A 14,796-nucleotide genomic window follows, 5' to 3' on the forward strand; every position below is an offset into this window, starting at 1 on the left:
TGATTCTCAGGACACTGAGTCATTTGTCAAGATCTTTTTTTGTTTGTTTTACTTTAAAGAGTCTCTGATGTGCTCCAGTGACCCTTGCAGCATTCAATAATTGCCCTAAACCCCATTTAACCATCATGTATGTTTTCCGCATGTCACTGTTGAGTGATAGCCAGCGTGTTTGGGTGTAAACAGGAGATTTCTCCTTTACTGTCAGCCTCCTCCATGCTAGGGCAACAATCCAAGCATTACAACGTTAGACATTGCCGTGATGCTGCAAGCCCCTGCACTATGGCATTGCTGACCACGTAAAACATTTAACATTGTGCTTATTCCTCTTCATTATTTGTATTACTATAGCACTTAGGATCTCTACTTATGGACCAGGACCCCATTCTGTGTCCATCTTTCTTTAGCAAAGCATTTAAGTGCATGCTTAACTTTAAGCATGTGCTTAGTCGCTTAGGGTGAGTCTACACTACAAAATTAAGTTGACCTAAGTTACATTGACTTGCAGCCACCGCATTAGTTAAATCACTTTTGCATGTCCACGCTACGCTTCTTATGTCGGCAGTGTGTGTCCTCACCAGGAGCACTTGTATTGATGGTATTGTGAGTGTGGGGTGCTGTGGGATAGCTACTGAAAGGCAGCCACAGTCAATGTAAGCAACACAGTGTTTGCTCTGACACTGCATCAACCTAACTACATCAACTTAAGCGCTACGCCTCTCGTGGAGGTGGAGTTAGTAAGTCCGTGTCGTGGGCGAGTTACATCAGTGGGAGCAACATTTTAGTGTAGACGCTTACGGAGTTAGGTCGACATAAGCTGCCTTACATCAGCCTAACTCTGTAGTGTAGACCACGCTTAAGTTTATGCCTAGCTTTGCTAAATTAGGCCTGGTTTATACATAGTTTTTGTACTGGTATAATCTCATCAGCTAGGGATATGCATTTTTTCCCCCAATATAGTTATACCAGTAACACCTAGCATGGTATAAAGGTGCCTTACCCCTGTAAGCTTATTCCCCTTCCTATTCAGGAATAAGCTCTACCCATCTAGGCTCCTTTATTCTGGTATAACTGCATCCCCACTAGGAGGTTCGTACAGCCTTAACTACACCAGTATAGGTAAAGTCATACAGGATTTGTGAATAGACCATGTTTTAGGGCCGGGATACATGAGAGAGGAAATTGCTGGATGGGGAGGGGAGGGACTGATTGTACGTAGAAAAGCGACCTCGAGGTCATCAAGTCCAGCCCCCCCGAGCTGAGGCAGCACCACATAAACCTAGACCACATGCTCATCTCTTGGTATCAGCAATGGTATGAAAGGTCTTACATAAAAAATATGTTTACGTTTGTTAAACTTCACAGCCCGTATGATAGCGATCACAGTGGAGTGTGCCAGAGGAATTCTCTTGGGGTAGGTCTACATGAATAAACGGTTCAGTTTTAACTACATACCAGTGTAGAGAAAGTCGTACAACTATAGCAAGGCAAAAAATTTTGGATGAATACTTTATTTGCTGGAAAATGCATTTTCGGGTCAGCCTAAATGATTCATGAACTTGGGCTGAATTTGGCAAAGGGTCTTGGCCGAAAACTTTTGTTGTCTTTTTTTAAGTTTGGAAATGTAACAAGGTTTTTTTGTGTTTTTGTTTTTAGGGATAAAAATCAGGGGGAAAAGTTGTTTTGGTTTGAATGAAACTAGGGCTGTCAAGCAATTAAAAAAATGAATTGCGGTTAATCGCGCGATTGAAAAAATGAATCGTGATTCATTGTGAGATTAAACAGTAATAGAATACCATTTATTTAAATATTTTTGGATGTTTTCTACATTTTCAAATATATTGATTTCAATTAGAACACAGAATGCCAAGTGTACAGTGCTCATTTTTATATTTATTTTTTATTACAACCTAATACAAGTACTGCTGTGCAATCGCTTTATCATGAAAGTTGAATTTACAAATGTAGAATTATGTACAAAAAATAACTGCATTCAAAAACAAAACAATGTAAAACTTTAGAACCTACAAGTCCACTCAGTCCTACTTCAGCCAATCGCTCGGACAAACAAGTTTGATTACAATTTGCAGGAGATAATGCTTCCCACGTCTTGTTTACAATGTCACTTGAAAGTGAGAACAGGTTTTTGCATGGCACTGTTGTAGCCGGCATTGCAAGATATTTACGTGCCAGATGGGTTAAAGATTCACATGTCCCTTCATGCTTCAACCACCATTCCAGAAGACATGTGTCCATGCTGATGACGGTTCTGCTCAATAACGATCCAAAGCACTGCGGACCAACGCATGATCATTTTAATCATCTGAGTCAGATGCCACCAGCAGAAGGTTGATTTTCTTTTTCTGGTGGTTCTGGTTCTGTAGTTTCCGCGTCGGAGTGTTGCACTTTTAAGACATCTCAAAGCATTCTTCACACCTCGTCCCTCTCAGATTTTGGAAGGCACTTCAGATTCTTAAACCCTGGGTCGAGTGCTGTATCTATCCTTAGAAATCTCACATTGGTACCTTCTTTGCGTTTTGTCAAATCTGCAGTGAAAGTGTTCTTAAAACGAACATGTGCTGGGTCGTATCCGAGACTGCTAGAACAGGAAATATAGGACAGAATGCGGGTAAAACAGGACAGAGGACGTACAATTCTCCCCCAAGGAGTTCAGTCGCAAATTTAATTAACGCATTATTTTTTTAACGCGCATCAGCATGGAATGGTGTCCTCTGGAATGGTGGCTTAAGCATGAAGGGGCGTATGAATGTTTAGCATATCTGGCACATAAATACCTTGCAACGCCGGCTACAAAAATCCCATGTGAACGCCTGTTCTCACTTTCAGGTGACATTGTGAATAAGAAGCAATCAGCAGTATCTCCCGTAAATGTAAACAAACTTGTTTGTCTGAGCGATTGGCCGAACAAGAAGTAGGACTGAGTGGACTTGTAGGCTCTAAAATTGTACATTGTTTTGTTCCTGAGTGCAATTATGTAACAAGAAAAAAATCTGCATTTGTAAGTTGCACTTTCACGATAAAGAGATTGCTCTACAGTACTTCTATGAGGTGAACTGAAAAATGCTATTTCTTTTGTTTATCATTTTTACAGTGCAAATATTTGGAATAAAAATAATATAAAGTGAGCAGTGTACACTTTGTATTCTGTGTTGTAATTGAAATCAATATATTTGAAAATGTAGAAAAACATCCAAAATATTTAATAAATTTCGATTGGTATTCTATTGTTAATCAGTGCAATTAATTGCAATTGATTTTTTTAATCACAGTTAATTTTTTTTGAGTTAATCACATGAGTTAATTGTGATTAATCGACAGCCCTAAATAAAACATTTTGATTTTTTTTCTCCAAATATTCATTCAGCTCCCGGTACGACCCACCCCTTTTGGATGCAGTTTTATTGGTATAGCTATTCCCAGAAGGGCTGGGGAATAAGCATTACCAGTAAAAAAAAACCCTTTATAGTGATATAATTAAGCAACTCTATGGATTGTACTGTGTATCTCTTTTTTAGTAGACAATCACACCACTAACTGAAACAGTCGAATGACTACAAAAATGGTGTGTAGACCAGGCATCGGAGATCTTGGGACGCAGCCTCTGGGCCTCATCTCAGGAATACTCCTCTAGGACAATGGCCGGGAGAGAATTAGTGAAGCTGGTTGAAATTTTGATGGGGAAAAAAACAGGAAAAGCTGTTTGATGAATTCCCCCTCTCCCATTCATGTGACAAACTCTCCAGAGCTGGTTGGGAATTTTGAAATGTCAATTTCAAGTTTTGATGGGGGGGGGAAATTTGAATTGCCATTTTCTCCTGTTCTTTTCCACGCTGCTTTTATTACTAATTAGAAAACAGTTCGTTGTTGGTTGGTTATTGTAGCGCTTGTGATGGGGTAGGTGCTTTCCAAGCTTTCAAGAAGGAATGGTCCCAGTTCCAAAGAGCTCCTGGCCTAAGGACAGACTGACACAGGGGTTAGGGAAGGGACAACAAATGGGATTCGTTTTATACAAGTCAGCACAGAAGAAGTGGGATGAGTTTTGGAGGAAGTAGGTGCCAGGAATCTGTGAGCCTAGGCCAGAGTGGTGCCTATTCTATAACTAAGCTTAGGGCCCCTCAAGCCACGCAGATCTCTGGTATGATCAGGAGAATGCAGAACAGGCTTTACCAAGCTGGTTCTTTGACAGCTCCTTGATTAAACTTTTCTGGGCTTATGTGCAGAGAAGTCATGGTCCAGGCTTTGTGACACAGACCCTCCAAGAGTGCCAGATTGTGATACCAGGGCCCCTAGATCTGTACCGTTAATGAGGGCCCGGGGGACAGAAGGCTGTGGGTGACTGAAAGAGAGTTTCTCTTTAGACTCCAGTGTCTTGGTGATTGATAATGGTGGGGGAAGGAACCAGAGAGAAGGGAACAAGCATTTGAGCCACTCTGAAAAAGTATTTTAATCAGAGACCGGGGAACGCAACTTGTGCCCTAGCGAGAGCAATGCTGGCAGCTTCCTATCTGCCCCGGGGGTGAAATCCTGGCTCCACGGAGCCCATGGCAAAACTCCCATTGGTTTCAGTGGGGCTAGGCTTTCACCTCAGGGCTGCACTTTGCTTTCTGCGGGAAGCGACTGCCCTCCTCTTTTAATATGTAGGGGCAATTCTATTGGGGGGAGGGATAGCTATCTATTGTGGGGAGGGATAGCTCAGTGGTTTGAGCATTGGCCTGCTAAACCCAGGGTTGTGAGTTAAATCCTTGAGGGGGCCATTTAGGGATCTGGGGTAAAATTGGGGATTGGTCCTGCTTTGAGCAGGGGGTTGGACTAGATGACCTCCTGAGGTCCCTTCCAACCCTGATATTCTATGAACTGGCCCATGGTAGCTACAAGTCCCAATAGTCATTTCTTCTTCCTGATGCAAGTGGAGCAGGGCTAGCTCGCTACGGGTTTAGACCTTGGTTCAGCAAAGAGGGATGTGGCTGGACCCCATAACTTCACTGGGGCTCCACATGGGCATGTGGATCCAGGGCCTTGCTGCGGGGACTGGGGCAAGTCAAGCTCAGATGGAGAACTGTGTTGTGTGCCATAGTCTCCACGGCTGTATTAAAGACGAGGCCAGCGAGGGCCGCATTGTGGAATTCATCCCACAGACCGGTTGCAGGCCAGTGCCTTAACCAGAAGACTTGCTGCCTTCCCCCATCAGCGCTGCATAGTCACCCCTTACATTAAGGGGAGATGGAATGGGGGGACATGGCCGTGGGAATTCTAATGTCCACCCATGACGAGCAAAGCGCGGGGAGGTGGGAAGGGAAAAATTCAATTGTATTGATTTTTACAAAGCCTCTCACTGAAATTCGTTAAGGACTACCAGGGCGAGCAGGGAAGCTTGTTACCAGCCTTGTAAGCCCTGTTATCCAGGTTTGGTTGTCTGTGTTTTCGTGGGAGGCCAGTGGCTAATTCAGAGTGCTCCGGGCACCCACACTTGCAGCCCAGCTCCCGCCTGCCGGTGACAATGGGGCTGAGCCAGCTAAGCGCCGCCAAGGCTTGAGAGGGCAGGCTGCAAATGGGAGTCGTTTTCCTGCCTCATGCGGCTTTTCATGGCCTCATTATCAAATTATCTTTTTAACTCTGAAGGGGGGCTAATTAGGGAAGTAAATGAAATCGGTGGGGAGGAAGCAGGAAGGGAGGGGACAGTTGGGCTTCTGGCTCTGCCAAAAGAGCCGGGTGCTTCGTTTCCTCCTTGCCTGGATACAGGCCTGTCCAAGCACCTAGGTCCGTATGCAGGGAAGCTAGCCCTTCCCACCATATGCACCCCGAGCCGCCCCTGCGGTCCAAGCTATTGTGAGTCCATCGACCTAGGCTGGGAATTGTCCCTCCAGCCGCAGTGTAGCTGAACCTGGAGGCGTCTTCGTCTACCGGGGCAGCCCAGCATTGCCGGAGTCTGCTACCCGCACAACAGGGTCCTTTGCCCCCGGCTGATGATGGCGCTTTGGGAATAGAGCCAGGCGTGGACTGTCCCCCACCCCGGAGCGTGATGCCCAAGAAATCTGAAGGGGCTGCACAGTCAGGGATGAACTTAGTTGCTCGGCCCCTTGGGAAGTGCTTGGCCAGCAGGATCCTGGAATGTAGCCGTTCAGTCCTCTCCCTTGTCGTTCCCCGCCCCCCCCCCCCCCAACCGTGGTATCCTCCTTGCTATGAGCTAGGCGCCGGGCCCTGCTGTGCCAGGCACTGTACAGACTCTTAGGAAATGGCATTCCCTGCCCTAAAGCGCTTACTGTCAAACCTCCGGGGCCCTCCAGGTCTGCCGTCCGAGTGAGCTTGTGTATCACGCAGGGGGCTGGGGTGGGGGTGTTCTCACTTTCAATCCTGTGTTCCCCTCATTTTCCCTTTTTGATCCTTTTTGGCAGGAGCCGGCGCGGAATGTCCGCATATTGATCCCTGTTGAAATTGACAGATCACAGTCAATACGGCTAAACAGTTCAGTTCACGGAAAACTGGCAGTAGAGGTTACAAATCAGAAAATTTTAAGCAGTAGCTGTCTCCATTCCTCTCCCCTTCTTCCCGTCCACTTTCCCTCCCCCCGCATCCCCTTTCTCAGCAGTAATTATGGTGTGATTGAAGCGCCGCCAGGCTGCAGCGCTGATACCTCTGTCTTTTCCCTGTAAACACGGGGAGATGGAAATAGACACTTGGAGACGCTGTGAGTGTCACTTTGAAGGTGTCTCTTGTCTCCTCCATTGCAATGCTGGGAGCTCGGCTGTCACTTCTCTCCCCTCCTGCGCAGTGGTTCATACGCCGACTGTCAAAGGCGCCCGGAACCGCAGTCTTTTAGCATCAGGTTTCTGTCACAAATCAAATAAAAATAATAAAGAAACAGACAGACAGCGTTCGTCTGCTCTGCGTCCCCTGCCGCGAGCGGAGAGGAAATGTGAGTGGGGGAGGGAAAGAGGCACAAAAAACAAGCTTTTGATCAGTCCAAATTAACTTTAACACCTTCTAAGGGAAGGTGCAGGAATATTGATTGCATTATTGGCGTTACGTGCTGCTTTTCAGTTGCTTTGCTACCGCAGTCTCTCTGAAGCCCAATATGTCCCCCGCTCCAGAGGGTCTAATGTACCAGGAAGTGCCCCCAGGGCATTATTTTATTATGTGCCTTACGCCAACTCCTTGCCAGGGGATGTTGTGAAGGCCAAGTCTATAACAGGGTTCAAAGACGAACTGGATAAATTCATGGAGGATAGGTCCATCAATGGCTATTAGCCAGGATGGGCAGGGATGGTGTCCCTAGCCTCTGTCTGCCAGAAGCTGGGAATGGGCTACAGGGGATGGATCACTTGATGATTACCTGTTCTGTTCATTCCCTCTGGGGCACCTGGTATTGGCCATTGTCGGAAGACAGGACACTGGGCTAGATGGACCTTTGGTCTGACCCAGTATGGCCATTCTTATTGTTCTAGGTACTCTACGCTTGTCTAGTGAGCAATTCAGTCCAGAGGCAGTCTTGTCATCATCTAAATAGGCAAGACAGACTAATCATGGGAGGAGAGGAGTAGTACAGGTGGAGAAACTGAGTCAGTGAGAGTTCCACTTGACTTGCCTGAAGGCAGCTACCTATTCCCCCTGGCTGGGTCACCTGCAGAGAGGTGTAACTGAATGACACCTCCTCTTGCCATTGAGCGTGACTCCGGCTCCAGTCTGGTCCCGTTGATAGAAGTATGTTTTAGCTGTGGCTTTTCAGTGGTCAGTGGGATTTCTTCCTCTCTTTTTCCCTTTAATAGGCAGGGCTGGATAATTCAATGCCTGGTTGCTCTGTGAGCAAGGGTAAGGGCAATCCCCGCTCAGGTGTCAAGGCCTTACCTGATGATAATGCCCACACCCTGGCTGGGCTGGCAGCAGGGCGCTTGAGCCGGGGATCTTTGGCTCTTAATGCATGAGCTGCTACTGTCTGAGCTAAAAGACCCATCTCTCTTACCCAAGGCTGTAGCAGACTCCTCAATTGCGAGTTGTCCTGGTCACCTGGACCCTACCAAGTAGGCAGAGTGTACGTGATCTCCACAGGGGTCAGGAAGGAGTCACCTCTCCTCCCCTCTCCCATCAATCAGGCACATGATGGAGGTGGTTGCTCCTAACTCTGAAGCCTCGAGTATTATCCGCTGCTGGAAGCCCGATATTATTATTATTATTAATTATGTGTTACTGGAGCACCTAGGAGCACTCCTGGACCAGGGCCCCATTGTGCTGGGCACTGTGCAAAAATCAGAACAAGAAGACAGTCCCTGATGGGATGTTCTGGACCAATGATCCGGTCTGGCATGATAAATCCGTTGTGTCTAAAATTGTTCCTTGACCCCTTAGCCCTCGTGGATCTACTGAGCCGCAAACATTCTCAGGTACCCGAACTTGGACAAAGGCATTTTCCTTCTTTGGTTCATTTCATGTTTCTGTGCCCTTTTTGCAGGGAGTTAGATTCTCCCATTATTTTGTGCTGAATTTTCCAGTTAGATGAATACTTTGCCACATTTTTCTTTACTGAAACTGAAAGCAGCCCTGTGTGGTATTGGATTGACCTGCAAAGCTGTTAAAGCCTGCAGCATGCCCACTTGATTTTAAATACTTCTCTAGTTCGCAGCATTAGTCAGAGGCACTCCTTGAGATGTATTGTACGTTCAAGTATGTTTTGGAGCCACAACGGTTTGACACTGTTACTGCTGTCTTTTTTTTTTAAGGCATCTATTTTTGTAGTGTGATACAACAAAACACAATGTGTGAGCTCCTCCTGCTGGTTGTGCAGCAGTATTTTAGCTGTGTTGGCAAGATCAAAAATGTTAAACAATGTGTGTGCAAGGCAGCAGTTTTCACTTGTGTATTAGAAATATGGGGATGGAGAGGAGAGACGGCAGGTGATATTCTTTGTGAGTATGTGTACAGTCCTGGGATATGGGTGTGTGTGTATATGTGTTTTGAGGGTATGCATACTGTATGTATGTGTTCTGTAGCTGAGCCTACTGTGTGTGCATTCTGCATATTTATTGGGCATGCATTTTGTTTGCGTGTGTGTGTGTACTTCATGAACATGTGTGCTGCGTGTGACCTGCTGATTGTGTGTGCGTGTGTGCATATACTTCCCAACAGTCCTGGGTTTTGTGGGACTCTCCCGCTTTGACGCTCCGAGCCCCTGTCCTGCAAAAGGGGCATTTTGACCTGGGCCCACTGTTGGAGCAGGCCCTGAAATGGAATGGTGGTGTGACCTGGTGCATGGGGTCACAGCACCACGGAGAACTTGGCTCATCCTCCCCCACACCCCGTCTCTGTCAATGGAGGGGTGGATGGGCCAAATCTGAGTGGCGCTGCAGCCCCATATCGCATCGCCCATCCCACTTGAGCCACCTGAAACATTAAGAGGTGTGTGTGTGTGTGTCACTTGACCATGCAGGCGTGTGTACCTGTGGAATATGTCTGGGTGCCTACCTGCTGTGTCTGGCACATGGCGATGGATGCATGCTTCATCCACAGGCATGGTGTATGCGTGATGTGGAGGTGAAGGATGGTAGTGGTATGGTTCAAAATTAACCAAAAATAAATCTATGTAAACCAAGCCGAGAGAGGCTGGAACAAAGGAAGCTGGCTTTTCTGCCTCTGCCTCCAGAGAAGCCCAACCGGCTCAGCCCCACAGCGCTCAGTCATCAAAATAATTAAACTTCTCTTGTGGTGGCTGTTTTCCGAAGCTCTGCCGCGATACAGAATTGGGGTGGGGAGGGGAAGAGGAGGGAGAGGAGCGGGGGGGTCGACAGCCCCAAATGAGGTTGCACTCCAGTACCCCAGGTAGCCTCATTTCTTCACAGCTGACGTGTGGTTCTCATTGTGTTGTTTTTTTTTTTTGCCACTGGAGGGGAGCGGAGGGTATTTCAGGCCCCCGTCTCCCCGTGCCTGTGCCCCGCGTCGCTCGTTTAATTACAGGTTTTCAGCCGCAGACCGGTGGGCATGCATCGGCAGGGGGATCGGCTCCTAAACCCTGTCATTTCGCCTCGTCAGAGTGCCTCTTCAAAGAGGGGAATCTAGACATTTTCTCCACAAGGCGCGGAGTGGACTGTCTCGGCCCCAGCATGAATATAATGACAGATGCATTTTACAGCAAGCTGGGACTGAATGGGCTCAAGCACGGCTCCTTCTGTCAGCCAAGTCATTATTTTTTGTCATTTGCTGACAGTTTTGGTCTCATTCGTTTTTCTCTCTCTCTCTCTTTTTTTTCCCCCTGCCTGGAAAAATGGCTAGGTATCTACGAGACCCCAGCAGGGACCATCCTGTACCATGCTCATTTAGATATTGAGGCCTTCACCATGGACCGGGAGGTGCGGAAAATCAAGCAGGGGCTCGCCTTGAAATTCTCAGAATTGGTGTACAATGGTATGTACCACCCCCCTCCCCCCGACCTACCTCCCACAAAACCATATTTCCCCCCCCCCCCCCGCACCCCTTCCCCCATAATGGTGAAAATCCCATTACTACTAAAGGCAGCCGGCCCTGTGTGTTTGTTACATGGCTCTGGCTTTAACAGAGATGGGCCCAAGCTGGGAAATTTTAGGTCTGGATTTGAGGCCCCTTGTAGAGATGGGGAAAAAGACCTGTTCTGTCGCCCACTCCATCTCCCTGCCTAGGATTGGTCCCTAGGGCACAGCATTCTGTCCAGTTTAACTTTAAAGCGTCCAACCTGTGGGGTGGCCACAACTGCCCGTGGGAGACTGTGCCGGCTTCCAGTAGCGCTCACAGTTAGGAAGGCATCTCTGTTTTCCCGCCTCGCTCCAGTTCCGCGGTTTGACCCACCCCAAATAATTCCTCCTGGGTGCTAACACACACGGCAGATAGCTAGAGACTGTCCCCTCCTCCCTCTCCGCCCCACACAGGGTGCCTCTTTAGTCATTGTGCAGCCGAGCTATCCAGAGTAGCCCTTGTAATAGTCCCTCTTAAATTGGTCCCTCCAGCCACTTGATCACTTCAGTTGCTCCTCTCTGAACTTCCTCCAATTGGCCGATATCATTGCGGTAACATGGCACCCCAAGAGGAATGTTCTCCAGCCGCAGTTGCACCCAGAGTCAGCTGAGGATGTGCCTTGGCTTGATGCCTCTGCCTGTGTGGCAGTTTTCAGATTGGGAGTTTTTGGTCCAGCCTGTTATAAGGCCAGGAGACCAGGCTCAATCCTCAGATCCACTGGTGTGAATCTGGAGTGACTCCATTGAACTCTAGGGTAGTTGATATGATGGGAATGGTTTTGTAGTCTTCTGACCACAGCATCTGCCACCCACGAATACCACCAGGATAGCACGGAGTAATGCATGCATATTAAGGAAAACTGCAGATCTGAACACCCCCAAATTTTAGGGAAGCTCGAACCCAGCACTGAATCTTGCAGCTCAGGTCATCTCTAGTTCTTCTGGCTTCTCAGTGACCACAGGGGTGATGCTCTAGATTAATCACGGCTGCAGGAGGCCAGCAAGTGGCTGAGTGTTTAAAAGCGTTGGTTAATTTCATGACCATTTGTCCACATACTAGCTAGGATAATAAGGGGAATCAGATCTAATACCCCAGGGTGTACACTGATCTCACTGTAGGCGTCATGAAGAGCTTCACCAGTTGCCCTCTGCCTCACCATGTTCATCACTGTGCAATTGACCGGGTGCATTATGGGAGTTTTGTACCTTCCTCTAAAGCATCGGGTGTTGACCACTGCTGGAGGCAGGATCCAGGCCTTGTGGGACCAATGAGCTGATCCAGCAAACCCTCCATGGTTAAGTGTGATGTGCTTGTGTGAAGGTGTTCCCACGGTTTGTGGTTCATGTTTTGCAGGGGTGTCTGCTGGAATTGGGCCCAGTGCGAAAGCAGCTCCAGTCCCAAACAACCCCCAAACTCTAGGGTGTTCGCATTCCAGAACTGAATTTTGCAGCGTTTCTGCACGAGCAGATTTTAAAAAGGAAAATGTGCATGTCAAAACCTTCTCCCAACCCTTCAGCATTTTGCTTGTGCTTCTTCCTGATTGCAGGAATGTGCTATGCAGCGTGTAACCCACAATGGGGCACTGTGCATTTTTACGTGATCTAGGATTTGGTTTGGTAGAACACAAAACAGGAGACAAAGTTTCTGGCTTTTAGGCAGCTCTGAACAGCTGCTTGTTGGGGAGAGGGGGATTTCAAAATCTGAGCTAACTCAGCCCATCGGTCATGCAGCCAGTCGTGATGCTCACTGAGGTTTATGAGTGTGGTGCCGTTGATCAGAACACTGAAAGGGGCAGCAGGAGTGGGGGGAATAGGACATGAAGCCCCTCACTTCTAGCTCACTGGTTCAGCTCCAGCCCAGGTTGGTAATGACCGAAGCTTGATACCATCTGATGTCTGCTCTGCACCCTACATGAAATGAGCTTGATGGGTCTCAGTTCAGTTCCTAGCAGACTCACACACACCACCAGAGTGGGCCCCAAGTGGAACAGACATCAGATGGTAGCAAGCTTCAGTCATTACCAACCTGGGCTGGAGTTGATGAGGCCAATGGCCCATTCAGTCATACCCTTGGAGCATGCCTCTCATACAGTGGAGATGGTCGCTTTAGAGGAGACTGGAGTGGCCAAGGGGGCGTTGCCACTGATGCTCTGCTTATTCTGTGGATAAACTCAGAGCCAGTTGCTAGGACTAAATTAAGGAGCCCAAGTTTTGATTTTTAAATCTTGTGAAACTGGAATGCATTACCTAGGGAGGTGGTGGAATCCCCTTCCTTAGAAGTTTTTAAGGTCAGGCTTGACAAAGCCCTGGCTGGGATGATTTAGTTGGGATTGGTCCTGCTCTGGGCAGGGGGTTGGACTAGATGGCCTCCAGAGGTCCCTTCCAACTCTGTTATTCTATGATTCTATGATTCTATGATGTTGATTTGGGTTTTTTCCCCGCGCTTGAGAAATCCACATTTGGCTACGGTAAGCTGGCAGCTGGGACATGTACCCTTTTGCAAAGCCCCAGCTGGGGGACTATATGTTGCACACCTGTGGATATATTGTATTAATTTAAAAAAAAAGACAGTTGCCTGGAGGCTTGCTGTTCATGATCCACTGTGCTTCATTTTGTACTTTCCTGGCACATCCAACCTCCGGCTAAGGATTCAGGTAGCAAAGCCCACCTGGCAGTTCCTTTGCTAAGTAGTACTATACCTAACATAACCACTAGAGGGCACAGTCAAAACACCATGCACAAACCACTACTTTTACAGTAGCAATGAGCTTGGCCCATCTTGTTATGTAGCGCTCAAGAATAGTGCATTAGTGGGACTGTGAAAGACCCTGCAGCAGCCCTGGGCCAGTTTTTGTTTCTAAGCCCGTCCTCAGACTCTCTCTTTCCCAGGTGGCCAACCCCAACATTCAAACCAGGAGTCAGGCCCCCAAAAATCATTGGATATTTTTTTATATATATAATACACATTGGGTGCTTTTTATTTGTCGTCTAGTTTCTGAGCCTATAGGTCACGTCCCAAACTTTTCTCTATAATCGTGAGATTCCCATGAAATAAGATGTCTCCAGGAGCTGGGGCTTTAAGAAAGCAAGACTTGGCAAGGCTGGTTTCCCTCTGTCCACTATCCACAGAGAGATGCCCAAGCCTGCCTTGTGTTCCTGTGTTCTTGTCCCCTTCCTCTGTCCTCCCTCCTCCTCCTTGAGATATCCAGTCTGTTTCCTCATCTCCAGAAATGCATACAATCACAGGGTGAAATTCACCCCTGGGCAGAGGCCTACAGGCTGCTTAACCCCTATTTTGAAGGCTTTAGTGGTTCATCGGCCTCATGCTGCTGGCCCTCTGCGGTGTGAATTTCACCCACAGCAAAGATGTTTTACATGGGGAGGAGGGAACTAAGCAGACAGTAGAGAGTAGCAACAACTACTCTGCGTTGGCATGAGAGGGTGCAGTGTGTCACTGGATCTCCCTGTACCCTTCAGAAGGAAAGAAACTCTTGAAATCTTCCCCACTGCCATTCTTTTAATTTTCTTTCTGCTGCAGCATCTGTCCCTGGTTATTTTGATTTCTCTTTCCTTATGTCTGAAAAAAGAAAAGGGCGAGAGAGTTGTTTATTTCTAACAACCCTAATTATTTGGAAGCCATGGGATTAAAAAGCTGCTTGGAGAATTCTGGGGTGGTGGTTCCCCCCACACCCCGTAAGTGGAAGGGGCTTTTGTATAGCTCATCTGACATGCTGTCGGGCCAGAAAATAAAATGCTGTGGTTCTTGTCAGTGTAGAACCTGTTGGCTTTTCTGCAGAAATGAACTTTCCTTACTGTGCATCCGACAGCCAGGCTTTCTCCAACCCAGCTGTTAGAAAAGAAAATTGAAATGAATAATTACCTTTTTAGCTAGTAACCTTTCCATAATGGTTGAGATATTCACCAAGCTGCTTTATCCGGAGGCAGCAACCAGCTCCGGCATGGAGAGATTTTGACATGAACACTGGTGGGTTTATTAGTTACCTTTCCATATGTGCTAGCGTCAACCAGGCAAGGGTCTAGTCATGGTTTTCCTTACCACAGATGGGGAGGGATCTGACCCTCCGCTGGTGTCAATCAGTAAGGGTCCATTGATCCTACCCCAGTTTACACCAGCTGAGGATCTGTTCAAACTCTTTTTTCCAAGAACCATGCTAGCTAAATGTGCTAGAAACCAATAGTGGTATTTTAGATTTATGCTAGCAGAGGGGCCAGAGCAACAATGTTGAAGGCATGATTGTGGAAAGTCTGAATGGTGTGAATAAAGTTATAGCGAATCCTTCGTGGC

The 14,796-nt window shown here is 47.4% G+C and overlaps 1 protein-coding gene across 1 annotated transcript in view; it reads left to right on the forward strand.

Moving 5' to 3' along the window:
• ASS1 (argininosuccinate synthase 1) overlaps positions 1-14,796 on the forward strand; it is a 78,841-nt gene that overhangs the window by 48,943 nt on the left and 15,102 nt on the right. Inside the window, exon 13 of the mRNA XM_037879897.2 lies at positions 10,276-10,407. Coding sequence (XP_037735825.1) covers positions 10,276-10,407 — 132 coding nt within the window. The remainder of the gene's footprint in view (positions 1-10,275; positions 10,408-14,796) is intronic.

The sequence above is a fragment of the Chelonia mydas genome, chromosome 16, assembly GCF_015237465.2.
Source record: "Chelonia mydas isolate rCheMyd1 chromosome 16, rCheMyd1.pri.v2, whole genome shotgun sequence".
In the NCBI taxonomy this organism is placed as follows: domain Eukaryota; kingdom Metazoa; phylum Chordata; order Testudines; family Cheloniidae; genus Chelonia; species Chelonia mydas.